A 27375-nucleotide genomic window follows, 5' to 3' on the forward strand; every position below is an offset into this window, starting at 1 on the left:
AAAAGGCCCAGGGCATAGCAGGATGAACCAATGTGAATGAGTGTAAGCTTGGTTGCCCGAACACGATTGGTGCTGACCACACTAGGTGCTACCGTGGTAGCAAGAGGGGCCAGGCGGTGACAATTGAGAGGTTGTCATTGAGCATTCCTAGACACACGGGGACGCCGGCCGGCAAACATGCCTTAAATAAAACATAATCCTGTTTTCTTGGGAAGGAGTTGATCTTAGCCCTCGATCACCCAGTACATAATCTCATAAAACACGTTACTAACTCCTCTTGACCTACCCCAGTCCAGCACTTTAACTGACAATTTGTCGTAAAGAAGCAAAACGTGTTAGTACTGAAATATGAATCCAATGCCGTTTGGTTTGATAATTTAAAACTGAACTAGCTAGAAACTAATTAAGAACTAATATATAATATTTTCCTTTCCAAATAATCTCATAAATAAACCTTATATGCATGCTGCACGTATATAATGTATGTGAGAAGTATTTGGCGGAAAATAAAAGAAAATAAAAGAAAATAAAAGAAAAGAAAAGAAATCCCATGCACTCACCCAAGAAAGAAATAATTAAGATGGAAAAGAAAGATAAGTACTAGACCGAAAGACGATGAGAGATGAAGATCATCGTAATTATAACCTGCGACGTCTTGGCCACCGTATAGATCACCTCTATGGACGGTACTAAAGGCACCCTGACCAATCACTTCTAGAATGATAAACTTCGAGGGATCGATTTCCCAGTCATTCTTTGCATGGCCCTAACTCGGTTCAGATGCCTCTCGAGCTGCGTGTCCAGCCTCCCACCTTCCATCTCTGTCTGATCTATCCTCCCAGCTGATCTCCCCACGCCGCTGCGAATAACATTATGTAGCATTGCTCCTACTTTTATATATTTATAATCTAAATATGTATACTCTTTTTTAAAAAAAAAATAGATAAATTTATTGAAAAAAATAATAATTTTTAATAAAGAATCATACTAGCTTTTTTAAAAAAGAATACACGAGATAATTCTATCCAATATAAAAAATAAATACTTCATGTGTAAAATAAATTCCATGCACGTGTATATATATGCCACGTACACCAGCACAGATTTTGTTACGTGATTGAAATTGAGCTCTAGATATTTTAACGTCCAATTGAGTCAAAATAGCTTAAAGCTATCATTAAATACATGGAATATACGAACTTTTTTTTTGTTCTTCCTAAGGGTATTTTCGTAAAAACAAATACTAGAATTTTGTATGCTTCTATATGATATTTACAGTCATGAAGCTTACAAATGCCGTGCAATCTCTTTAAAAAAAAAGAATAAATACGAGATTCACATAAAAAAAACTAATTTTTTAATAATAAATCATACTATTTTTTAAAACGATTACGCGGCACTTGCGTACTCTACAACTGTATCTAACATTACTCATAATATCTTGTGCCACTATGGATTTTTTTTTTGACCGATAATTTTACATGAAACCAAAAGACCAAAAGAGCATAATTTTAAAGTCCTCTTGGGTGGGACTCATGTGAGCATTGAATTTATCAAGGCCGTGTGTACCTACTTTGCTTTGGGTGCCAACTGTTGCCTTCTTTCCTTGGGTACAATCAGTTGTTGGCTTACCTTGAGTGTATGGTGCTATGATTACTTTATCATCCCCCCTCGATGTAAGTGGCACTTAACAAATAATGAGACTTTATCGCAGTGAAGAAAACCGAGCTATGGAAAGTGGTTTTGTTAGGATGTTTGCAAGTTGTTCCTTGCTAGAAACGAAGGAAACAATGAGAGTTTTTGCAGCTACTCGATCACAAACAAAATGATAATCCAATTCAACATGTTTTGTGCGAGAGTGAAGTACTGGATTAACTGACAAGTATGTTGTCCCCTAGTTGTCACACCATAGTGTAGGAGCTTTGATTAAAAATATTCCAAGTTCTTTTAAAAGAGACTGTATCCATAAAATCCACAAGTAGTGTTGTCTACAAACTTATGTTCAGCTTCAGTTGATGATCGAGCAACCGTTGGTTGCTTTTTGGATCCCCATGAAATAAGATGCGAACCAAAAAAGACACAGAACCCACCAATGGACTTTCTATCCTCAGGGGCATCCAGCCCAATCAGCACCAGAATAGGCCGAGATATTAAATAAGGAGTGAGAGGAGAAGTATAGTCCATAATGAGTAGTTAAACGCAGAAAATGAAGAATTCGCTTTACAGCTTTCCAGTGAGAATTTTTTGGACAAATACATAAACTGACAAACTTTATTAACAGCAAAAGAAATATCTGGACGGGTAAACACCAAATATTATAGACTACCTACAACACTCCTATAAAGATGAGGATCCTCAAAAGAGGAACTATCAAAAGCTATAAGCTTAGTAGAAATGGACATTGGTGATGAGACAGCTTTAGCATTGTGCATATTTTTGCGATGCAGAATATCAGTGATGTATTTGGATTGACTTAGATACAGGCTATGACTATCTTGAGAAACTTCTATACCCAGAAAAAAATGTAGTTGACCAAGGTCCTTAACAGGAAAATGATTTCTCATGACTGTGATAAAATTCGAAATTAACAAAGGATGTGAGCTAGTAACAATTATATCATCAACATAGACTAAAACAAAGACAACATGAACAACTTGTTTAAAAATAAATAAAGATGAATCAGACCTAGATTTTGAAAATCCAAGAGAAAGAAGTTGAGAACTTAGCTTGGAGAATTAGGTCCGAGGGGCCTATTTAAGGTCATAGATGGCTTTTTTCAGTTTGCAAATGTACGTAAGATAATCTGGATTGACAAAACCAGGAGACTAATGCATATACATTGCTTCTTCTAAGTCACCATGCAGGAAAACATTTTGGATATCTATTTGGTGTAAGGGTCATTTACACGAGACATCAATGGAAAGTAATAATCGAATATTAACAGGTTTCACAACTGGAGAAAAGGTTTCAGTATAATTTACCCCAGGTTGTTGATGAAATCCCTTGGCAACAAGAAGTGCCTTGCTCCATTCGATAGAGCCATCGACACGCCTCTTCGTTTTCAAGACCCATTTAGGACCCAAGACATTGAGAGAGGGAAAATGTGAAACTAAATCTGAAGTGGAGTTTTGAAGAAGAGCCTGAAACTCAAGTTGCATGGCTTGACGCCATTCTGGGTACCTAGAGGCATCTATGTAAGATACGGGTTCTTCAGGAATCTCCGATGAAGAAGAAATTGTAAGTGAGGCAGAGTGTTTGGGAATCGGCCATGGAAGGGTTCAATCATTACGCTTGTTGGGACAGCGCACATTGGCTTTCAACCTCCTTACCATTGGATGAGTATTTTCAAAAGGGAGAGCCATTGATTCAGGCGGCATAGAGATAAGGGTAGGGTTTGAAGGTTCTCGGGATGAAGATAGATTTCTGGGAGAGGCTGCTCGACGATGAAGCAGGTGTAAGTGAGGAAGTTGGGCTGGATGAAGGTTGTGGGCCCCTAGAGATATGTGAGGGAGAGTGCAAATTAGAAGTGGGAACCAATTGATTTGGTGGGCTCGAGACATCCAGTAGTGCGCTTGAGAGATTGGTCAATGAGACCAATTGATCTAAAGATGGTAGAATAGGTGCCGAATGTGGAGCACGAGTGGGATTTTGCATTGTATCATAAGACTCAGACGAAAAAGGAAACTGATTTTCATGAAATTGAACGTCATGTGAAACAAGACTATATCCCATAAAGACACAGTTTAGAGCGTAGGTCCATTTTATGTTTATTGAAAGGACTCGAGTTGGGCCAACAAGCAGCGCCAAACGTTCGGAGAAAATTATAATCGGGAGAATGACTAAAAAGCATTTGAAATTGAGTTTGATTTTTTTTTAAAATGGAAGTAGGCATCCTATTGATTAAATAAATTGTGACTTGAAAGGCAGCATACCAGTATTTAAAGGGCATTGAGGCTTGGGCAAGTAAAGTAAGTCTCGTCTCAATGATGTGGCGATGTCGTCGCTCAACACTTCCATTTTGTGCATGAGAATAAGGACAAGTGAGGCGATGACTTATGCCATTTGATTGTAGTACTTTTTGAGGAGGGAAAAATTCTCTACCCCCATCCATTTGCACAGATTTAACATTTTGTGAAAAAGAAATTCTTAACATAACGCAAAAATGTAATAAAAATAGAAGTGACATCAGATTTTGCTTGAAGTGAAAAAAACCAAATATATTTAGTAAAGGCATCAACAATTGACAAGTAAAACCGACATCCAGTAGATGACAATACTAGTGCCGATCCCCAAACATATATGAATAATAATTCAAAAGGGTGAAGAGAACGAGATGAAGAAGGCGGGAGGGGGGGGGGGGGAGGTAATCATTATGTTCGATAAAAGGAATGAGGAAAGTTCCAATAGAAAAATATTGGAAGGGAAAAATACTTCGAATATGGACTTGTTCCCATTCAATAGTTAGGAATTCTTGGTGGTGTCTAGCTGGAACAACCTATTCTTCTTGAATACCTTGATTAAGCGCCAAAGAATTTCCTGCCGCTACAATATAGTATTCATCTCTACTTGGTGATAAATAAAGCATCCGCACTTTTTTGGATCTCTCATAGATTTCATAAAATGGACTTTCTAGGTACCCCCAATGACCAATTCTCGCATGAATTGCTAAGGATTCAATAAGGCCAACATTGATTCCTTCAGACGTGTCAATTGGGTTAATGCGTCCATAGTGACTAGGATGGATATCTCGTATCCGAAAACTGGTAGTTCGCCTCGTCAATCCTCCAGGGCCCAAATAACTTGATTTTCTCACATGAACTATTTGCGTTAATGAATTAGTTCGATCCAAAACTTGAGATAGTGGGTGTAATTCAAAAAAAGATTCATAAGTGGTTGTTAATGGAGTTGAAGTTACCAAATTCAGAGGAGTTGGTATTAATTTATGCCTAATTGCTCTGCCTATAGTTCCTCTAATCATATTGCCTAAAAGAACCAAAGCCAATCCGAATTGATCTTGTAAGAGAAGTGTATGGGCTTTGGCTTGTGGACAAGCCGAACATGGAGATGACGGGTTACTTGAATTTGTGGGAAGCTTAAAATGACTAATAATAAAAGAGGTAACTCTAGAAGATGGATGACCAAAGCGCATATGCTAGTTGAAAGCCGATGTGCGTTCTCCAATAAGTGCTTGAGGATTTGGTGAGTTGAAGGTGGGGAGAACATATAAGCCGTTCCTAACAGTGCCTTGAAGAAGAGCCTCCTGGGTTCGTAAATTCTTCATAAGAAAACAAGAGCAATAAAACTCAAAATAAACAGAATTATCATGACAGAATTGACGAACAGACAAAAGATTTTTGTTATAGAAGGAACATGCAAAAGCTTAGATAAGAGGAAATTGCCAGTGGAAGTATAGAAATGTCTGTAACCAGTATGCTGAATAGGAATAGTTGAGCAATCTCTAATACTGACTTGATCTGAGCCATGATAAGAGATGCAGTCCAAGTTTAGGTTCTGAAAATCATTTGTAAAATGATTCGTTGCTGCAATATCTGGGAACCAAGCATGAGATTGAGTAGACGACATTTGAGGTGTAGTTGTGGTGAGATTGGCTGAGAGGTTCAGTGGAGGAAGGAGTTGATAGTTTTGATCAAACCGAAAATAACAACATAAGGCTGTGTGCCCAGCTTTGTGATAGACTTGGCAAGTAGGTTTATTGTCATGTCTGTTGGTAAAAGGACTATTGCAACCCCAACGGCCTCTGCGTGGGCCACGTCCTTGACCTCTAAGACTTGGTGAAAAATTAGAGCCAGGAGATGGTTTGGTTTGAGTTAGATTTGTGGACATGGGATTGCCAGAGAGAAGAGTATGTGTTTGATGGGCCAAGCGAGATTCACGATTGAGTAAATAGCTGTATATTTGTTGAGGACTAAGAGGGTTTGCTCTAGTAGTGAGGGAAGTCACCAAGGAATCATAATCAATGCCTAGATTGGCTAGCAAATACACTGAAAATTCAGTATGGGACAAGGGCTGACTCGTGGCAGCCATGGAAGCTGCTAGGGACTTCACCTTATGGAAATAGTCCGTAACGAACTCAGGACCCTTTTTGAGGGTAGCAAGTTGCAACTGGGTCTGCATAAGATGCGTAGATGATTGTGCTGCAAAAAGGTTCTGCAACATAGTCCATATTTCATGAGCAGTGGTACACTTAAGGACTTGTGCAAGAACATTTTCAGATAGAGAGGAATTCAAAGCTGAAATGATTAACTGATCAAGTTGAGACCATTTGAGGTGCTCCGGATTTGTAGTGTTATTAATCAAGGGAGGGGGCACATCTGAAGAGCCGTCCATGTGATGATACAATCTATGACCCTTGAGGAAAGGCACAACTTGAGCCTTTCATAAGAGATAGTTTTCAACCGTAAGTTTTATAGTGATAAAATGGCTAGTTGAGTTGAGAATAGAGGTGTTTATGGTGGGATTGGAATGTGGGACAATGTCCTTGGGAGGAATGGAAGAAGCCATTTGTGTTTGGATTGATGAAGGGTGACGGAGATCACTGGTCTCCTGATGCCATAATGAGGTAAAAGAAAACAGAGCATACGTAGTGTTCACTGAAATGCCTCAAAGGGCTACTACACTATATTGAAAATTCCTTCTTACCTTTTATGCCATTACATGTACAATATTTATACTACTCAATACATAACAACATATCCTCTAGTATTAGGACATGTGTATTTCTGATTCTTTATTTTGTTTTGACAAGAATATTTCCAGACTGTAGTATGATACTTTCTTGATCAAGGTCATGTGTACCTGCTTTGCTTTAGGTGCCGGCTGCTGCCTTCTTTCCTTGAGTACAATCAGTTGTTGGCTCACCTTGAGTGCATGGTGTTGTGATTACTTTATCACACATGATCAGCACGCGTTCGACATATCAAGCGTAGAGTAATTTTTTATTTACATTTACAATTATAACGTATATGTACAACAATATTAATTGAAGATCATATACATATATATATTAGGTGTGAACAGGAACTGGCCAAAATCAGTGGAGAATCGGTCAACCGGTGGTAGAAAATAGCTAGAACCGACGTCGATTCAAATCGCTGAACCGGCCGATATAATATATATAAATATTTATATACTTCTGATTCAAAACGACACCATTTCAACGTCATTTTGTTTTAAATCGTATGAAAAAAAATTAAAGAAAACGACACTTTTTGGGTTAGGGTTAAGAATCACATCCCCCCCCTTTTTCTTCTTCTGCCGAACTCCGAGTCTCCATCTCTGTTCTCTCAGACACTCTCACTCTCTCAGCCTCCCATTCAATCCTAGCCACCGACGAACCCCCACGCCCCACGGTGACCATGTCAAGACCAACACCTCTCTCCTCTCTCAAAGTACCAATTCTCCATCGTTCGTCCTGTGACCGAGCACTCTCATCTCTTTCCCTCTCCTCCGTCTCTCACGCTGCACGACCTCTCCATCTGGTGGCCTATTTTTATAAGGTTGTCGATGACTCAATTTATCATTTAAGCATCTTTGTTATTTGTTAATTTCTTTTTTCATTCTAATTTACAATTTATGTTGTTGTTGTAAGCCTGTAATGCCGTTAGCATGTTATGGAGTGATCAGTTTTCTATGTTTGAGTCTTTGAGATACTAATTTTCATATTACTTGATGTTTAAATTATTTATTTGTGTGTATAGACATTGTAAAATTTTTGGAGCAAATTTTTGGGACTGTGAACAGTAATCCAAGAGCTATTGCCGAATCCCCCACTATGAGTGTTCTTAATATGTTCGATTTAATATTTATTTTGCATGAAAAAATTACTATTGTTAATTTATGGTATTATAATTGTGTTGTAAAAATAGTTTGATATAAATTGAGGAAAAATGAGTGAGCTAAAACCTAGAACAGAGTCTTAGACTTGTGATGTTTGCCATGTTGCAAACTAGCTGCTATGTAATTATAATTTGTGTTATGGACTATGTATAATGTACATGTAACATTTATGTTTTGTATTATAAATTGGTTAAGATATCCGTCAACAACCATTGATATCCAGGAGGTTATGGATAATGTGGAGAGTTTCGTAGTAAAATCGGGTAATATTTTCTTTGTTTTCATTGTAATTTAATTTTAATATTTTTCATAATCCAAATTCACTAACATTTGATATTTTATTCTTATTATTAATATTTATTAATGTTTGTATATAGAGTTGGGCGCATAATCAAATGTGACAACTATTGAATATTGAAGATTTGAAGCAGCAAACATGAAGATCACTCCCAATTTGTTGTCATTTATCCCCCCCCCCCCCTTTTTTTTGCTATGTTTAAAGACAATTTGTCTTTTTTTGTAATATGTAATACTAAACATCTAGTGAAGTTATTTATGTAGTAAGTAGCAAGTAATATAGTTAGTATTAGTATTATAATTTATAGTTATAGTATTAGTATTATAAATTTATAGTTATAGTAAGTAACATCTATTGCTAATTTAGTAATTTATTTATTTTTTTAAACATAACATTAAAAATACAAATGATATTCAAATAAAAATGAAACTTAAATATTGAAATAGTGATCTAGAAATAGTTTAAAGTAAATTAAGAGTTTAGAGTAATCCCAAAAAGGCCCAAAGTATACTAGAAATGGTGTATAACAAATAGGCCCAAAAAATGGCCCAAGAATAGACCGATGGACCGGCCAGAATCGATCTGGCAGATATCCCTCCCCCACAGTCGACCGGTTCGGTCGGTTTCCCTATCACCAAAATAAACAAGTCGGTCGGTTCGATTTTTGGAAAAAGCTGAACCATTGACTTCAGTTTTCGACACCCTTGATATATATATATATATATATATATATATATAGAAAAAAGCTATATACAGTCGCATGTTATAAGCGCCGTGCAAACGGCGACTGATGTGGCAAAAATCCAAAACGCACCGTTTAATTTAACTTCATAAATTTTAGTACTTTGTTTTTGTTAAAATCATCTCTTTTGTATTTGAACAAATATTCCGAGAGTTGGAAATGCAGTCAAGGATGACGACTGCATTGGAGACAGTTTTGCCGCTCCAATTCTGAAACCCTTAGGATAGTCCAACGAAGTTGCAGAGTTGTCGGAGTTGGTGGCTCTCTGGCTCTTACCATTGCTTTTCGGCTTTGGGTTTCTATTCCCAGTGCAACGGTTCTTGCAGTCCCAGCTCAAGACCTTTGTGATTGCTTGGGCGTCTTTGGCAGCTTTAATAGTTAATCTATTGAGTACATGGCTCGTCGTTTATGTGTGGGATTTTGGGCTTGTTTGTATTATTGTTGCTTTGGACATCTATTGGTGGGTTTCTCCTCGCATTGTATGGATACTCCATGTTTGGTGGATGTCCTCAAACTTGGACTGGATTCTCTTTTCAAGATTGATTTCTAATTTTTCTGGTAATATTATTGAATTACTTTCATGTTGTGCTTTGTTCTTATTTTCTCCCTTATTTCAGACTGAACTACAAAATTTGGAAGCTGTTTCGGCCAATCCTTAATCTATTTTATAGTTGTTTCTTCTTGTATTTTATGGGTATGCTTCTTGAGATAACGTGAGATTTATTAAGGAAAAAAAAATGTTTTGAGTAATTTGGGTTTTTCTTAGATCTCCACTGCTAGAGGCTAGTCCTTTCTTTTAAAAAATATTCTTTTCTCTTATTGGTTTGATTCATTTCTCTCTAGAAAATTTAAACTTTTTTTTGCCAATTGCCTGAAAAGTTGCTAAGATTCTTTTTCTCAGTAACCCAGTTTGTCTGGGTAGCACTTTACTACAGCCATATGCTGAAATCCGAAGCTCTATTTCTTGTTTCGCGCATTTTATCTTTCTTTTTTTTCCTCACTGACGTGGTGTCAGCAACTCCCCACCGCTTGCACCAAGCGACTGTACGTAGAAGAATTTATATATATAAGCCTTGAGTTTTCACTGTTATTAATTAATCTTAATTCTTAATATTTTTTATTATATATAATTATGTACACATGCACTTGCTTGAAATTTGCGTGCTTGTGATCAATTAAAAATTTGTTATAATTTGTACAGAAATTATCACATTCAAGAAGGTAATTATTAGTGCTGGATTGTACCATATATATATATATATATATATATATAAAAGTCTACAAGAGAAATAGATTGACGACGTAGAGATCTTATGTATAAAAATAAATTCACAAATTGATGTGATAGTTTGATATTATATATTAGATAAAGTTATTTTTATTATAAAATAGAATCTAAAGTATTATATGAAACTATATCAATTTTGTATATTTGTTTTTATTGAATCTCTTTATAGCTGTAGCAATTCTCGGTTTACAATATTACATGTTTTTCATTTATAAGAACATGAATATCTACGCATGGCTGCATTAATTGTTAGAGAATACATTTGTGTGGATCTTACTTTACAGTTTTCAGGCCATCTATATATGTTTTCCTGTCAAAGTCACTGTGGTCAGTCTTTTAGGATTAAGCTAAATCCTAATTTTACATTAAAAAAAAAAAAGCACAAGAAATATAGAAAAAATTCCTTCTGATTAATCCCTCAACTGGCTATTCCATTCTCAACAATGGAATAACTATGATCATTTCCATAAAAAGATCCGACTATAAAACAATATTATAATTAATCACGACTAATATGAGAAACTTGTGCTTTATGTGGTTTATGGATAGTATGTGACGTAAAAGGCTTTTAAATATAATTCTTTATGAATTTAACTGATCTATACCCACGCTATAAAATTCCATTTAATTTAAGCTTCCTTAGAGTTTATTTTTTCAGATAGTTCCACCAAAACTATCGCCTGCTTGTTAATAACTGTTAGCTCCGCCAAAATTATGACCTGCCAGTTATAAATAACTGTTGTACATGAGTGCAATGTGAAAATTTTAATCTGTGAATATCCGAACAAACTCGTGTGTGAGCGAGAAAGCTAGAGAGAGAGAGAGAGAGGCGGAAGACATGGATTACCATACATTTTCACTCGGCACCAAGATATATGGATTTATATCATAATTCGGTATATAGAATTTACATGAAGTATATATTTAATATACTGGTTGGAGTAATTAATATGTTTCTGCAAGAATGAGTATTTACTTATTAATTCCAACTTTGCTCCTATATAAACACGAGTATTTACCTATTTGAGGCAAGGTACGTAGAGGCCGGACATGACAATTATTGCAATTATGTTCGGCGTTTCTTCTTTTCAGGAGTTGCGTGAACCTGTGTTTTCATTCCATATGTCTTCAACTGAAAATTTTCGAAGGCCTCAGATACTGCTTCCACCTGTATGTAACATTTATGTATGGTATAATCCACGGTAATTAGTAAGTAATATCCAAATTATTACCACATTGATAACATGGCAATATATATGATCAGTATGTCATTTTGCACATACCAGTTCCGGCTTCTTCGAGTACACCCTAACTATCATATCTTGGTAAAATGCAGGTAGCAGGTGGCTGATGCGGTCATCTTGGATTGGGAATGTTTCATCGCTCTCATATTCCTGAAAAAGGCCAAGCTGTTAATTCTCCAATGTGCAGGTGATGTTTTGTCCTCTAGAAGAAAGATTGTTTCTCCATTAATTTACCTCCAACCAATAATTCAGTTTCAAGAAGGATTAAATCAGTGCCTTTAAATTTTAGCAAAGCAACCAGTAAGAGCTATGGCTTTGATTAACAGGTAGCTAGCCTGCATTGTAAGTGGTTTTCTGTACGTGGGGTTTTACCCCTTCTATCTTGGGGATGTAGTTCACTACGAATGTAGCATGCTACTGATTTATTCAATAAAGGGGTTTTAAGTCCTCATAATCTAATTCATCAAGGAAATCGTTTGCAGCATCACTAAATTCTTCATGTGATATGATGCTGCATGCAATCAATGTCACCTGATTTTCAGGCTAACCTGATGCATCGATGCTGAAATATAACAGAAAATGAAAATAATCTCTCTTGGTCCTTGTTCAATCTTAAAGAGAACAATGAATATCAAAAACATTAAAAAAAAATCCAGATTGAAGAAGATATCAGTACCTTGAAAAATTTGATGCTGGATGGGGGAGAAGCATGCATGAGGAGGAAAGATCATTTGTCAAATTGGATCAGAAGTGGAAAATGCATCAAATAAATTACAAAGGCAAATCTGCCTTCATCATAATCATTATGTGAATCTTTGTCAACTACCATTCAAGAGGATTATTCCTTCCACGTGTCAAATCAATCTTTACGTTGCTCACGGCAATATCTTCTTCTTTTAGTGTAACACCACCAGCTTTCTGGTTGAAAAAACCACAGTTTAGGATGCTGTTCGTCTACTGTTGAGAAACAATAACATGGTAAGGTAATACAAGTTTTTAGACCTGGGAACAGACAATATCTTGTGGAGTGATGTTTTTGAAGTGCTCCATTTTGTCCTTGGGGACAGAGAACTCATTGCAGAACTGCAAAACATGATAAATCGATAAAATTGTCCAGCCTTAGCAGTTAGCAGTGCACATTACCAAAGTTTTACTCGGGGAGAAGTTGAGATGTTGACAAAGTAGGATATTTAAACATAACAGCCTCTTCCCCATTTTCCTCATTATATTAAGATACCTGATATAGCTCCCTTCTCCGAATGCGTAGGATTAAGTCTCTTGATTCCTTGAGCTCACGTTCAGTAGAAATTTCAATTCGCCTTAGTATTGAGTCATCCAACTGCACTTTCAAGTGGTGTCAGTACCATAACCAAGAACTTGGAAGCCCCCAAACAGACTCTACTAATGCGGAAAGTACAAACCTTCCAAAATTCAGCTGGTTGATAAATTGAGGACGAAATGCCTAGAGAATCATTAGCTTTTAACAGAGCATCAGTAACCATGAGTTCTATTGCCTGACAAATGAACACTGTTAAATCTAATGAATTTAGTTTCAGATGCTTACTAGAGACATTGTTTTTTAAAGAAGAGAACATAATAGAGACATTCAGGTTACAAATACTATTTTGAAGTTCTACAGTAGGATATTTAGTTGGGAATATTCACCTTTACTTTTGCATGTGTATAAACTGTTCTATGCAAATCAGCACGAGTGGCGAACAACTTGTGGATTGTCAGATCTGACAAAGATATTAATCAGAAACTGAAGAATATGACAACCTCTAACAAAAAATCAATGAATGAATTTCCAACATATACTGACAATCCTTGGCTCGATAACATATCTCGTCACCAATGACTCGCATAGTTTCCATCAACCTGCATATTTAATGGTAAACCTGGTTCTCTCAAAAGCCATTGTTTGACAAAAGAATAGTATGATAATAAAAAGTATGTGGACAATTTTACATAAGCCTAGCTCAAACTTCTGCACATTTGCAAACGTTGCACAAGTTTTGAGCCAACTTCAACTGCAGAGTTCACAATACAATGAATACCTCTCAAATTGAAAATTGCAACCTAGACCACAAGCCCGAGAGTCCCGAACTATGTAGTCAAACCTGCAGTAGAATGAAATTTTTCGTAGCTGTACTATCAGAAATCATCCAAGAAGAAAAGTAGGAAAAGGCAAAAAAATGAAATTGACTTGCCAACATCTATTCCATTCCAACCATTTGCAACAGTATCATTTATTGGATGAAAGTAGGAAAGAAAAAAAAAAATCAAATGAAATTGACTTACTTATCTACATCTATTCCATTCCGACCATTTGCAACAATATCATACAAGAAATGCTTTTCAACCATACTCTGCATTTAAGATGTTCATTAAAAGGGCAAATAACAACATAATATACAATAGAAGTTAGAAGTAAAGCAACGAGCAGGGAAAAAATTGTTTTGTAACGAATAATGAGAGAAAGAAAAGCCCAAAAAACCAAGAACCTTGGGATATGAGATAGCTTACCTTTGTTGGATTATCTTCATGGCTAGCTGTTATCATTTCCTGCCAAGAACATAGATATTATCAGATCTCTATTTTTCCTTTGGTTTCGTAAGTTACATGTACACCTAGTGGATTCAGAACTCAAGATCTCACCCACTTTAATATTAGGGGTTGAGGAAATATCATATGAACCAGACCTCATTGGCTCAAAGATCTCAAGTTTTTACTTGCTGGATTTTACTGATCTACCTATATCCCCCATACTTTATATTAAAGTATGGCAAAATGAAGCTAGTACTTCATGATGGAACTTGAGTAGCCGTTAAAGTGATACTCTGGGAGAAAACTGAAGGCTAAAGAAAGGAAAGAAACATTTGTAGATAACATTCAACCTTCACTTTCTTAAGGCATTCGGAATCAATTTCGATATTGTGCTCATCAACAATGTAGTCTATCATCTTCACAGACATGTCCTCATGACGCCTGGAAATTATCCAAATAAGAACCGCGAAAAGTATTAAATTCTCTAATGGAAAACAATTGCCAGTTACTGATGAAAACTACAATAAATTCTGCTAGATTTTGTACACGCGTGAAAAGATTGTTTGAACCCATCCAATAACATCAGTAATACTGAATCAACATGGAAGGCATTTGCTGCCAAATTCCATCTCAAGGAAACAAGAAAGAGCAGAATTGAGCACAGGGGAAAACCAATGTGGTTTAAATACTTTTGGTAATGAAAAAAAAGTCCTTTAGACATTAATTTCAAATTTAATAATAAATCCTATATAATTGAGCTGCTTATAAAAACTCAGACTAAAATTATGAAAGTAGCAATCTTCCGATGAATCTACAGTACTTTCTCTAAATATGGTGATTCCAACTTATCTACTATCAGAATTTGAAGTCATTTTTTTTCTAGGGATGAATATTAAGAGTCACCATGTGAAGTCATTAAGAAGCCGAGGAAGAAACTCGCGCTCAAACGAGTGGCTGAACGGCCCATGGCCAACATCATGCAGTAGTCCTAGAAAGACAATCAAGGAAACAAAAGATACGTAAAGTCAAGTGATAAAAACAAAGATTTGTTACTATAGATGCAGTTAGTCACCTGCAAGTTTTACTGTCTGTATATCTGAATGCTCGATATCAAGCTCCAAGCCCTGCAAGAATGGGATTTGGATGAAGATGATATTCTCAATAACAGCATTGAGTATGATAATTGCCCCTAAGGACGTGTGCCTACTTGGTAAGAGTTAATTGTATCAACAGCTTTTCCGGCCAACCAGTACACCCCAAGTGAATGTTCAAAGCGAGAATGCACTGCCCCTGGGTAAACCATGTGTGCTAAAGCTGAGACAAAAGCACAGATTAAATTAAAAGGGCATTTAAGCAACTAGTCACCTGTACGGAAAACAAAAAGAATGCATTGGCCTCAACATGTCTTTTTCCTCATAACTGCATTTTGAGACAACATGCTGGGAGTAATTACAGAAAAAAAAAAAGTACTCAGAGAAACTAGACAAAAAATTTTAAGCCTTTGCGCAGTTAGCATAAGATGGAATCTGCAATGTCAACTCAACATAGATATACACAAAATCAAATACCAGACAGATATTATTTCTCAACTTAAATACTGGATTCTTAAGTAGGGCAGAATTTTTGGAGTCTAGAATTATCTTCTCAACATTCTACATCGGAATTCTTTTTGTTTTGAAAGAAGACTTAACCCCAAAAATTCTACATCGGAAATAACGTTCTGAAAATTGATCTTAACATATAGACCTAGTACTCATTAATTAATACACCCTTTAACCTTATGGTTCAACTGCAATCTGAACCAGGAACCTGGTTTTACAGTTAATGAGCTCTATGATTATGAAAGATTTTCAGTAACTATAAAAGTCAATGCAAAATTTGTCTTTCAATTGTCACCATAACCACATTAAAAACCTTTAATAGGTTGCACAACTTGGTTCATTACTTCCATATAATGTGTAAAAACCATAAGAAAAAGATTGAAACCTGAATGTGGTAAGATTAAAGAAAGTTAAAGGGAAATATGATTAAAAGAATCAAAGCCACCCATGCTGTGAACACGTGTGGAGGAGGATGTAGAAACCTTTTATGAAGATGAATTACGCCAAAAAAAAAAAGTTATTTTAATTCCAATAAGAAAATAATTTGCATTTATTTCCTTGCAGAGGTTATAGACTATGCCAGTGAATCTGCAGGTATTAATTTTTGGTATTTGCAAACTTTTTAAAATATTTACATATCCATTATCCCGATAGTTAATTCTGGAAAATGTGACTCACAAAGTTGCTTTAGCTCACGAAGCCTGCAATAAGTAGTAAAATCATGAGAAAATACTGTAAGTAATTAAGTAAATAAGAAAAAACCATTTGGGTTTATGGTAAAATGGACTTGCCTCTGAAACTGTTCGGTATCAATAAACTTTAAAAAGAGCTGCAATATAGAAGAGAAAGGTTACCGAACCGCATATGATAAAAATGGTTAACAACAGAACAAAATCATACATGATCTCGTGCAGTTTTCTTCTCCCTTTTTGTTTATCGATTCTTTCTATTTCTCTGACGACGAAGACAATACTTAAATTCACACACAACCGTTAAATTTCTGGAAGGAAACGATTCTAAATACTGTCTGAAGCAATTTTTCCTGCCAGATCACTATTCTAGGTACTTTAACTCCAAATACTTACCTAGTTAGGTACTTCTGTTCACTATTTTTCTGTCTTTTTTCCCCTTTCCAAATGTTTTACCTAAGCAAATTCAGTAGGTTCATTCTGTTCTGAATTAGGTTCGGTTTAATTTCTTTCCTTACTCGTTCAATTTTTTAAAATAAAATCTCGGAAATGAATTATTAATCCGAGGATATTGAGGATACTCATTGGGAATGTCTTCATACATATATATAGCTTATAAACTGACTGATAAAATCCGCATCATATCATGATTGAACAAATCAGATCAGAACTATTGAAGCGAGTAAGTTACAATTTCAAGCTCCAAACCAGACAAAAGTAAAATTAATTCACTTGACTCGTTCAACATACCTCTTATAAACCATATTAAAACAGATAACACAAATATAAAAGATGATCTACGAAGAAAAGTTGCATCTATCTAATTATTAATCAACGAAAACAAAACTTCACTCAATGAAGAATAATATCATGCATTTCTCGGCTAGGAGCAATGCCAAAGCAGAAACCACAGGCATAAAGAACGATTTAGGAGACAAAGTATACATAATACATGATTGACAACGTTGACTAAATCAAAGTTCCACAGCTACAAAACATATTATTTGAAAACTCATTCAAGAATAATACATTTCTCTCAGACAATTAAAAATAACAGAAAACGTTTAACGAATCGAAATTACGTAGTTTCACATGAACAGCCTCAGTCACTATTCTAAAGGTCCAACTCCAAGGCAGACAAAAAGAAAAGCAATTCAAGAAAGCTAAATCAAGGATAACTCTGAAACGCGAAGAAAAGAGAAGCTGTAGGAAAGACGTTCAAACCGGCTCGAGATAGATGTTGCCGTGAACATTGTCGTGGACGTGCTTCAACACACGACGGTCTATCGAGAGCTCTACGTCCGTACGAACTCCCATTGCTTGCTGCTTTCTCAGTGAATTTCCGTTTGAACGCAGAGAGAGAGAGAGGGAGAGAGAGATTAACGAATCAATAGAAAAAATGAGAAGCGAAACGAGAAGGACTTTACGTGTTAATAGGAATAAGGGAGTCGTGGAGGCGAAGTAGTGAATCTAGTGATGCCGCCAAAAGATGTGCCGTTTTGCTTATGCGAACGTTAGCGCGCGCGTGTGAAGCACTGTTCAATGAATTACAGATCACCAAGGTCGCGTACCTTTTGTAAATTGTAATGAGAAATTATACTTGCAAGTTTAGAAGAGGGCGCATCGTTTTAATAACATAGAAAGAAGTCTTACGTTTATGTTTGAGAAAATATATTTATAATCGTAAATTGTGTAATTGTTGTATAATTATTTTTAAAAAAATAAATAAAATATAAAATTTATATTAAAAAATTAATTCTTTTAATAGTAAAATTTATTTTTTACATTTACGTACTTTATGATTATATATAAAATTACTCTTTACATTTATAACTAGAGAAATCATGCCTAGTTCACTTTTATAAAAAATTTTATCATATCTCATCTCATTTTATTTAATCATTATAATTTTTTCAAACTCTAATATAAAATAAAATAAACAATTCAATTTTTTCAAATTCTAAAACAAAAATAATATTAAAAATAATATTTTAACAATATTTTATCTCAATTTTTAACTTTTATTTCATTTCATCTCATCTACAAAACTAAATGAGTCCTTACTATAAGTCTCGCACACTTATTTTAAAAATGTGAATATATCTACAACTCACGTTAAAAAAATTATTTTTTAATAATAAATCTTACTATTTTTTTAAAAGGAATTTTACATTCTAAAATTATATTTTAACTTTAGATATGCTGATATCCACACGCTATTTGCGAAGAGTTTAATATTGTCCAGACCATATTTATATTTATCAAAACTATAAAATTATAACGGATCCTAATCTATTAAATAGGAGAGATATAACATTGGACTTTACAAAATTTAATAGTATTTGGTAAAGCAGACGAACAAATGCGACCATGGCAATAAGTTTCAAATGTTTTGCATATTGTTCCGTGTCATTAGCAAGTTTCTTTCTTGCAAAGAGCACCAGCTCACGTCGCATCCGCTATTTTGCTTTAAAGTGGCGAAGGTGGATAGGAATGGCATCGCGTATCGAATATTCACAGCCGAGACACGTATACCCGTATACTCTCTCCTTACTCAGAAGGCACCATTTCCATTGGCCACAAAAATAAACTCTTTAGCTTTCCAAGTTCGAACCTGTTCTCTCCTTCGGAATATAATTGCAGCAATCTTTATGAAGTCGAATTAAGAGATAAAAAAGCTACTAAATTCTCCTACCTAGAACTCTTCTGTGTCTTTTCTTTATTTTGGAAATATTCAGATTTCAAATATTCGCGCTGTTATTTGGAATTGCTCTAGCAACGTTTTTGGAACAACACTGGTGGGTTTGAATCGGCGGACACAATCAAACAAGATTCTCCAATCTCCAAATTGTCTCGATTAGTAAATGTTTCTATTGGGAGTTGGTTTAAGCTTATCCAAACAATATGGTCGATGAAAATGGAAATTAGGCAAGGTGTGAAGTAGTTTACAAAAAGGAAATAAAAGAATATATATGAATAAATGCTTCAAGCAATAAAGCCTATTACGTGTACATCCATGCATGCATATATGCACATATGTGATTCAACAAATGCAACAGAATCTTCATATGGTTGGAACACAAACACTGCCAGAACTTTACTCATACCCTAAGTGACACTCAAGGATTCTTCATCTTGATCCTCAACTTCCGAGCTAGCTGTGTTGCTTTGGGATGAACAGATCGCTTACTGCTATCACACTGCTCTACTTCCACCCAGTTAATAACCTTAAGTATAAGAGATTGAGGAACCTTCCGAGCATCCCCATTTGCTGCACCTTTCATTTTCTTCATGCCTGTTTCCAAAGCCTTCTCCAAAAAGTCCATAAACCAGTTTCCAGCTTCTGTTTCAATCTGCCTTCCCAATTTGATTGTATTGTTTAGGCTACAACATGAAGGTTTTTTGTTTTCGTCATTCTCACAGGCAGCTTCAAGTGGCAGCTTCCCAAGTGGAGTAGATGGTCCTTTCCGTTCGAAGCATGTCTTCGGGTTGCTATTTGATCTCAGGAGTTTTCCCAGATTTGTCCTCTGCTCACCTCTTTCAGGAAAGGCTGCAATGGATTTGTATAATGCTGTTCTCCTTTTCGATAATGTCAGTTCTGAATTTCGGCTTTGGTCCAACGAGTTGGGTATGATTTCGTGTAAAATTGGGGACTCTTCGCCAGTTGGGCAATCTTTCTTTTTAGCATTTGGGTTTTGAGCCATTTCAGAGGCTGAAGTAGCTGCTTGAATGGACACCATGTCAGTCACTGCTTGCACAATTTGATGATGAAATTCTAGAAACTGATCAAAACAGGCCACTGGAGCATCAGGTTTAGCTGATTTACTCAAGTTTGAAAACATCCTACAGCAAACCACTCAAGTATATTAGCTGGAAGGAGTCTGATTAACTCAGAGAGTTCACAATATGGAGGAATAAAGTCAAAGTAGCATCGCAAAATCACAGAAAACAAGCTTATAAAAGGTACATACTTGAGACACCGAACTAATGCCTCCGTGGCTGAAGCATCCCTGAGTGCTTGAAGGGCAATTTTCTGAGCTGTTTCTCGATGCTGCACTGCTTCCTATTAAAAAGCATAAAAGTGAGTTAAGGAAAAGAAAGAGAAATTAGTTGAGAGCTATAAGGAACACAGGACTTGGGAAATCCACCTTGCCCAGCATGCCAAGTTTTCCAGGCAAATTCATGGGGAGACTTGTGCTGATATCAGGAGCTGCATTACCAGACTCTGACTGTAATTGAGTAATTTTTGAACCGGAGTTCTGGGCATCCCCCGTCATATTGAGAGAAGTTGCCACTCTTGCAGCACTCCTTGAGCGCGGAGCGGGAGTTGAAGTTTTCTTTTCCTGCAGAGAGAAAAATACATTCTCAGCAAATGGTGTGATATCAACAAAGACATTTTGAGTTATGATGGTTAAAAAAGGCTGCAATTCTTTGGAAAAGTTGGAAAAAGTTCATCAAACAGCGAAAAGGAACGTCATACTTACGGCTGAGTTTAAGGGATTTATTGGGATCTTAGGATCTCTTTCGCAAACGCTTCTGCTCCTTGGAAATTTCGAAGGAGAAGGGACTACACAGCTTTTCCTAAGAAAAGCAGGGCTTTCTCCCTTTGCATCCACCATCTTCGCCAATAGCCCTTCGCCAAAAGAACATCTAACACAGTTTCCATCCTTCCCCACCTTCCCCCTTATCATCGGAGACATCGGAAAATTAGCATTTCCCTCTTTCACCGAGGTATTACGATCTTTCACTGGTGTACACTGATCGAAGTCTAAATTAATAGGCTTGCAAACCATAGGGGACGACACACAGTCGGTGCCATCCGGTCCCGTTCCCCAAGAGCCCCTTCTGGGAGCTGAGAGTTTTGAGTTGGACTTTGGCTCACCTCTCTCTCTAAGACCCATTAACGGCTCCGGCGTGCCCACAAACGGGTGTCTGCCAGGAAGTGGTTTCGCACCTTTAACAACTGGAACCGGAGACCCTGGCTCCAATCTATCGACATAGATGAACTGCCCCAGCTGCATTTTATTGCTGAGAACGAAATCATTATGTTCAGAGGGAAGACTGACATAGATAGAGTGAGAAGAGTCGGAAACTTTAATGTAAAACCCGTGCTTCGGCCAAAGACTCTTCTCGTCGAGATCCGCCGGGACGATGTCTGTCACCTGCAGAAGCGAGCTCCGGTACTCGTTGGTCGGTTTGACGCCTGTGTTCATTCCATTGAGAAGCTTCAACAGAATTCCCGGTGCCAATGTCGCCATGGCCTTCGAGAGTCAAAAAAGTGACCCAAAACAGTGATCGACCTCCAGTTAGACTCTGGAAAGCGACTACGATTTGCAAGGAAAAGAATCGGAACCAACCTAGGACACCCACCAACCCAGAACTCAGGAAAAACCGAAGAAAATTAGAGCAACGGAATCTATGGCATGAATTGACCCGGCGGTTCTCAGCTTTTACAGAGTTTTCATCACCTAGGCAGGACGAAGTGGACTCTGGACGTTGGCTACGGGTAAGTAGCTCCCAGAAAGGTACAACTTTTTTGAAATATAGATTTCAGGAACGTTGGGCAACGGTCATATTTTGCTGGTGCGTCGCGTCATGATCATTTCGAATTAGAGCCAAACCGACGTCAATCTGCCGGTCGTTCGACTGCTTTACTTGCGATTTAAATAATGCATAAGCATCCAACAAAATTTTCTCTTTCCTACGTCGTTTTATAGGGAAATATTTTTTTTGGTCCTAAAATAATAATGACCATTAATCGAGTGCAAAAGGACACAAACCACATCCGAGACAATGCAACTTTTGTGAGGTATTTTACAAAAATATCCCTTATTTTAAAACAAAGTTATGTAAAATATTGAGAAAAGTACTGTGCATTTATCCTCTTCCTTGTTAAATACACAAGTCAAAACTTGAGACGTAGAAGATCATTGATCGCATGGAGAAAATGTAGATTCAGAAAGCACAAATCTACAACACATCAAACCCTACATTCATTGATAGAAAAGAAAGCTAAGGTTCCAAATCCATTCCAAAAAGGAGACTGCTTTGAGGTCAAAAAGCTACTATTCTAGTCTTTGTGGATTATAAGAGCTTTCACTATTCTTCTTTACCATTCTAGAAATAATTCACCAATTATGATAAACACAAAACTTGGCAAATCGCAGAGTTTCTCACCGGGAGAGACCCATCTCTTTTCAGAACTCTAAATCAGATGGGTGGGTGGTGAAGGTGAACATCATCATCATCACACTTCAAAAAATATAAAACAAAAGACCACAAAAACAAAGAAAGAGAGAACCATCTTGCTCTGAAGATGATGAATCTAGTGCAACCACAATTAGAAACATGGATTGAAATAAAATCCGGTGCGAGCGTTTATCTGGCTAGTTACTTAGAACAGGAACTCATTGGCCATGTTATAGAGGCGTTGCAAAACCTGCCAGGACAACAAAAAGTAGGTCAATTAAGGAGAAATTACTGTTTCATATGGCTCTAGGCCCATCAAATATTTCTGATATAAACTATCTGCAGAAATCTATAATGGTAATCAGAAATCCAAGAATAATGCCATCATGGAAAACATAAAGAACAAGAGGAAAAGAAAAATGTTTGAGGATTAATTTACAGCTGTAATCCAAAAAATATATATGCATAGTAAAATATATTTCACTTGTATAAAAGAAGGGTCCACTTTTTAGGTGATGTCTATAAGATCCAGTTATCTTCAGGTTGAACCACTATAACCTAACCATGAAGGATCCAACTCATCTCCTATCAACTTAGTGAACAAATGGACATACACTCGCACGTAAACGTTAGACATCTAAAGACTCTGCAGATTCATGTCAGTGCTCCCTGGCACCCTCAATGGAAGAACAGTCATGTCCAACACATCGTCCTTTTTTTGTAATCATCATGCATATCAACAAGGTAAAATAAAAATTTCCATTTGTATTAAGGGAAATACTTTAAACATAAAGGGATTGTACAAAGGTAAAAATCCCACAAACTAATATGGTTTGATGTGGTACATTAAATTGTAAAGTTACTTTTATTGTAAAGTAGATTTAATGGATCCTATGAAACCACATCAGTTTGTGGGTTCACTTTTGTGCAATCTCTTTGTGTATGTAGCAGTTCTCTTGTATTAAACAAAGATCCTCTTTTTAGGTGATGTCTATAAGATCCAGTTATCTTCAGATTGAACCACAATAAACTAAGCATGAAACATCTAACTCAACTCCTAGCAAACTTTGTGAACTAAAAGACATACACTTCATGCCTAAAGGTTAGAAATCCAAAAGGTCCACTCTGCAAATCCATGTCAAACACATCCTCCTTTTTTTTTTACAAGTAAAAATATTATATATATAAAAAGGAGTAACCAAGTACACTGAATGTATACAAGAAAACACCTTGCCCATATTAGAAGACCCTGATGACCCAAAAAAACTGTGAAAAACAACCCAAAATATACCAAGCCCGACCTTAACCCCTTGTTTCCCGTCTTCACAATGCCCTCAATTTAGACTTCCCTCTAGTTGAGTTACTACTCTTAGCGTCGTACTTGATTGCCCAAGAAAGACGCTGTAACTCCCTGCTTTTCTTGAAACCTGATTTCGTTTCAAGCACGTGACTTGCCTCAATCGCAATGATTAGTTCTTTAAATTGGTCTTCACATCCTCCATATAAAATTCCCACGAACTACTAAATCTCGTTAACTTTAGGCAGAATCCAATCCACTATTGGAGGAAGAGAGACCAGGGGAGCAACATTATCCCTAGATGCAGTATCCAACCGCACTCCCGACTCTAGACATTCCTCTACACAAGGCACCAACGCTAAACCCATTGGTTCTCCAGCAACTCCATTAGTTCTCTCCAATGGTATCAAGATCCCCATTGGAGATTCTGGGGTGACAGCATGTCCCTTCACCTTTGGGGTGACAGCGGATCCTACATCTCCTTTAGACCTCGTTAGTACACAATTTTCCTTCAACTCCGACGAGAGAGCCATAGTTTCTTCAGGGACCAAAGGTGTAATACCAACTATCGGTCTATCCTGTGTTACATGAGGCGATTCCATTACTGATGTCTCTACGCCGATACCCGATGTAGACCCCGCTTCAAATAACCCACATTTCCTTTTGACCTGCCATACTCTCCTGGATCTAGTTATAGGGACAGGGCTGAATCCAATTTTTCATTTTCCTTTATTCATAGTTTAAAGGATTTGGGCCTATCTTGTTTCTTACAACCTTGTTGCCTCCAGCTGAAGGCAAGTTTATTTTCGTAGACAAGAAAGCTATAGCTATCTTCAACTCGACAAGTTGGGTTTCCATTTCCTTTAAGAAATGTGCATCTCGACAAGCTGGTTGTGCGGCGTGATTTGTAGACCCCCCTCACTCTGAACCCCCGAAGCATGACCCGTCTTTAGAGCTGCCGCATAAGATTAACTCACCATCGAGGATGTACTTGGGTCTTTATGATTCACCTCCAAGTTCTCCCTCTCTGCCACACAACCTACATGTCTGCTACAGCCCTCCTGCCACTGAGTTGGACGTGACTCCCTGATAGCGCCATGTCCAACAACACCTCTTTGTCCTTCCAAGCCGTCACTCCTGAAGGAAAAATCATGCAGTACCTCCCCCATCCTTCTCCAACCCTGCCCCCTCCTCAGGAATGAAAATAAAATTCCTCCTCCTCCCACCACCACCATACTCCTCCACCGCCATATAACGTCCTCGAGCATTCGAGCAGTGATGCGCCATGAAACTGCGACTACCTTCCTGGACAGTGGAGAAAAAATCTTGTTTCTCATCCTTTGTGCACGCATCCATGGCCTTAGCCAACCACTGTACTGTTGTTGAACCCAGAACCAACTTAAAAATCACCCTTCGACTCCTTTCAGTGATGGCCAACATGCTCCCCTCCTTCACCTGTGTAAAGATTCTATGACCAACTTCATAGGAGAATCCATACTGGGCACGACAGTTGTGAAAAATTCAGAAAAACATATCAGAACCCAGTTGTTATCTCAGGGATATAAAAGACACCAAATCGGAGGGGCACCAACGTCGGATGGCCCTCATAGGAGTCACCGGAGCCCATCGACCTTGTCTAGGCCGGTGGTGAGAAGTCACTCGCCGGTTGTCGATGTCGTCTTCGAGAAATAGAGAGAAAACTTGCTAAAACAAACAGGTCGCCGGCGCCAGGACCTACGCCGAACGGCTCTTAGCGAGTTCGCCGGGGCCCGTCAACCTTGTATGGGCCGGTGGCAAGATGTCACTTGCCAGTGGTTGACGTCATCTCCAAGAATGAACTTGCGAAAAAAAATTTGGTCACCGGCGCTAGGACCTACACCAGACAGCCCTCAGCGAGGTCGCCGGGGCCCATCAACCTTGTCTGTGCCAATGGTGATGTGTCACTCGCCGGTCTTAGGTGGTTGCACGGTGGCGGCTTGTCTTCTCTCTCATAGGAACCTAGGGTTTTCTCTCTATTCTCTCTCATCCTCCGTTTTTTTTGGTAATCAAAACCATTATCATCCATATCAACCTGGTAAAATACAATTTCCATGGTACCAAATCAGCAGCCAGTTCGTTGACCATTTTCTATAAAGCAACTAACCATTAACAGAGTAAAAACAGATGAAAGACATTTGAGAGCACAAAAATAAAATATATAGAAAATTCTCGACCCTCTATACCTTCCGATAGACACCCCCAATTGTGATTGTGCAAAGACAGCAACGAAGTGAACAAGGCAGAAGCAGTAACGCTGTGCAACGGCATCAAAGACTGCTGCACACCAGTCAACTCCACAGGAAGCCTAAACGGCAACATTAAACTTCTTCTAAGGCTTACAATATAACATATTCAAGATCATAAAGAGGCAGCCAAAGTATATTAGCAAGTTCCATGTCCATGGTTATCTAATTAAATACTAGCAAAGTTAGGATTCCTAAACAGAATCAAATAATATACCACAAAAAGAGACTTTGGATGGGGAACCTTTGGATGCGAGAGATTGGTGGAGATTTCAAATGGAAATATCAGGAAAATCGTGACAAGAGTAACCCCAGGAGAACCACTACAAACCCAGAAGAAAACTCTTTTGGGGGGTGGTGGGCAGAGTCCCGCAAAAACCTTAGGCTTCGTTTGGAAGTTGATCTCATCTCAACTCATCATTATAATTTTTTCAAATCTCAATGTAAAATATAATAAACAATTCAATATTTTTAAATCTTAAAATAATAATAATAATAAATAATAATATTCTAATAATATTTTATCAAATCAACTCAACTCAACAAACTCAACTCAACTCAACTTACTTCAACATCCAAACCTTAATGGGCCGATTGGTAGCTAAGACGAGGAAGTATAATAACGAAACTGAAATATCAGTTGTCAAACATTTATTGCCCGCTACATTACAGCAAGCTTAAAACTTGGCCGGGTTTCTTAGTCAATTTTCAAATAAAGAAACGAAATAAGAACAAAAAATCCACTCTTTCCATCATTTTCACAGAAACCAAACGAATTGCATTATACATTTCACTTTCTAGGGAGCTATCAAATGGGTACAAAAAATGGCAAAAGCGACACCTGGATAAGACGCGCTTCTGAACAGCGAGTCCTCCAGTCAACTTGGAAGCTTTCGCAGCCAAAGGTGATGAAGAAGATGAAGTACGGCTTAGCAGGGCTTTGGCAGAAGCTGAAGAGATTAGTAGGGTTCTTCTCGCACAGTTAGCCGCCATAGCTCTTCTCTGCTCTACCCGAAGCCGCTCTCAGACTCGCTGCCCGAATTGCAATCGCCCAGGTTAAGAGGGTTTGTTTATGGACTGGGTCCAAGTAAAAATTGGCCTGGATTTCGTTTCTTTTGGGTTGGTCCTAGATTGGGGAGTAAGATTTAAAAAAGAAATATTTGGACCTACTATGGTCAATTTTAGAAATTAAATGGGCTTGATGGAGGAGAGATTCAGCCGTGGCTTTCTTCTACAGAGCGGATGTTGAGATTTGGAGGAAAATGAGTTTTTCATTTTTAGAAACGAATAATTTTATTTAAATGTCTGTATATCGCACACCATGGCTGTTGGATTAGTTGT

At 37.3% G+C, this 27375-nt stretch overlaps 2 protein-coding genes across 2 annotated transcripts; both read right to left on the reverse strand.

Moving 5' to 3' along the window:
- Positions 1 to 11045: 11045 nt before the first annotated feature.
- LOC109013696 (deoxynucleoside triphosphate triphosphohydrolase SAMHD1 homolog) lies at positions 11046 to 17661 on the reverse strand. Its single transcript, XM_018995873.2, has 19 exons — positions 17491 to 17661; positions 16369 to 16406; positions 16256 to 16278; positions 15184 to 15290; positions 15049 to 15100; positions 14880 to 14964; positions 14327 to 14417; positions 13956 to 13994; positions 13731 to 13798; positions 13487 to 13549; positions 13252 to 13307; positions 13095 to 13168; positions 12851 to 12943; positions 12667 to 12768; positions 12432 to 12512; positions 12256 to 12347; positions 12106 to 12121; positions 11469 to 11579; positions 11046 to 11353 (listed from the first exon to the last, which is right to left on the reverse strand). Exons 1-19 carry the CDS (start codon positions 17581 to 17583, stop codon positions 11252 to 11254), a joined length of 1386 nt encoding a protein of 461 aa, XP_018851418.1. The 5' UTR covers positions 17584 to 17661; the 3' UTR covers positions 11046 to 11251.
- Positions 17662 to 19146: 1485 nt separating this feature from the next.
- LOC109013695 lies at positions 19147 to 27250 on the reverse strand. The gene is made up of 5 exons (XM_018995872.2): positions 26876 to 27250; positions 20751 to 22705; positions 20415 to 20609; positions 20238 to 20329; positions 19147 to 20109 (listed from the first exon to the last, which is right to left on the reverse strand). The coding sequence occupies exons 2-5, from the start codon at positions 21522 to 21524 to the stop codon at positions 19386 to 19388; spliced, it is 1785 nt and encodes a 594-aa protein (XP_018851417.1). The 5' UTR covers positions 21525 to 22705; positions 26876 to 27250; the 3' UTR covers positions 19147 to 19385.
- Positions 27251 to 27375: the final 125 nt, after the last annotated feature.

This window comes from Juglans regia, chromosome 13, assembly GCF_001411555.2.
Source record: "Juglans regia cultivar Chandler chromosome 13, Walnut 2.0, whole genome shotgun sequence".
Lineage (NCBI taxonomy): Eukaryota > Viridiplantae > Streptophyta > Magnoliopsida > Fagales > Juglandaceae > Juglans > Juglans regia.

What these genes read in the sequence shown, in the direction of transcription:
- LOC109013696 (XM_018995873.2), bottom strand. Translation starts at nt 17,583, where the DNA reads ATGGGAGTTCGTACGGACGTAGAGCTCTCGATAGACCGTCGTGTGTTG. An exon ending in ATACACATGCAAAAGTAAAG is followed by an intron (nt 12,944 to 13,094) that starts GTGAATATTCCC and finishes TTCATTTGTCAG; the next exon opens with GCAATAGAACTCATGGTTAC. An exon ending in AACCAGCTGAATTTTGGAAG is followed by an intron (nt 12,769 to 12,850) that starts GTTTGTACTTTC and finishes TTGAAAGTGCAG; the next exon opens with TTGGATGACTCAATACTAAG.
- LOC109013695 (XM_018995872.2), bottom strand. Translation starts at nt 21,524, where the DNA reads ATGGCGACATTGGCACCGGGAATTCTGTTGAAGCTTCTCAATGGAATG. An exon ending in TAAATCCCTTAAACTCAGCC is followed by an intron (nt 20,610 to 20,750) that starts GTAAGTATGACG and finishes TTCTCTCTGCAG; the next exon opens with GAAAAGAAAACTTCAACTCC. An exon ending in GCATTAGTTCGGTGTCTCAA is followed by an intron (nt 20,110 to 20,237) that starts GTATGTACCTTT and finishes GGTTTGCTGTAG; the next exon opens with GATGTTTTCAAACTTGAGTA.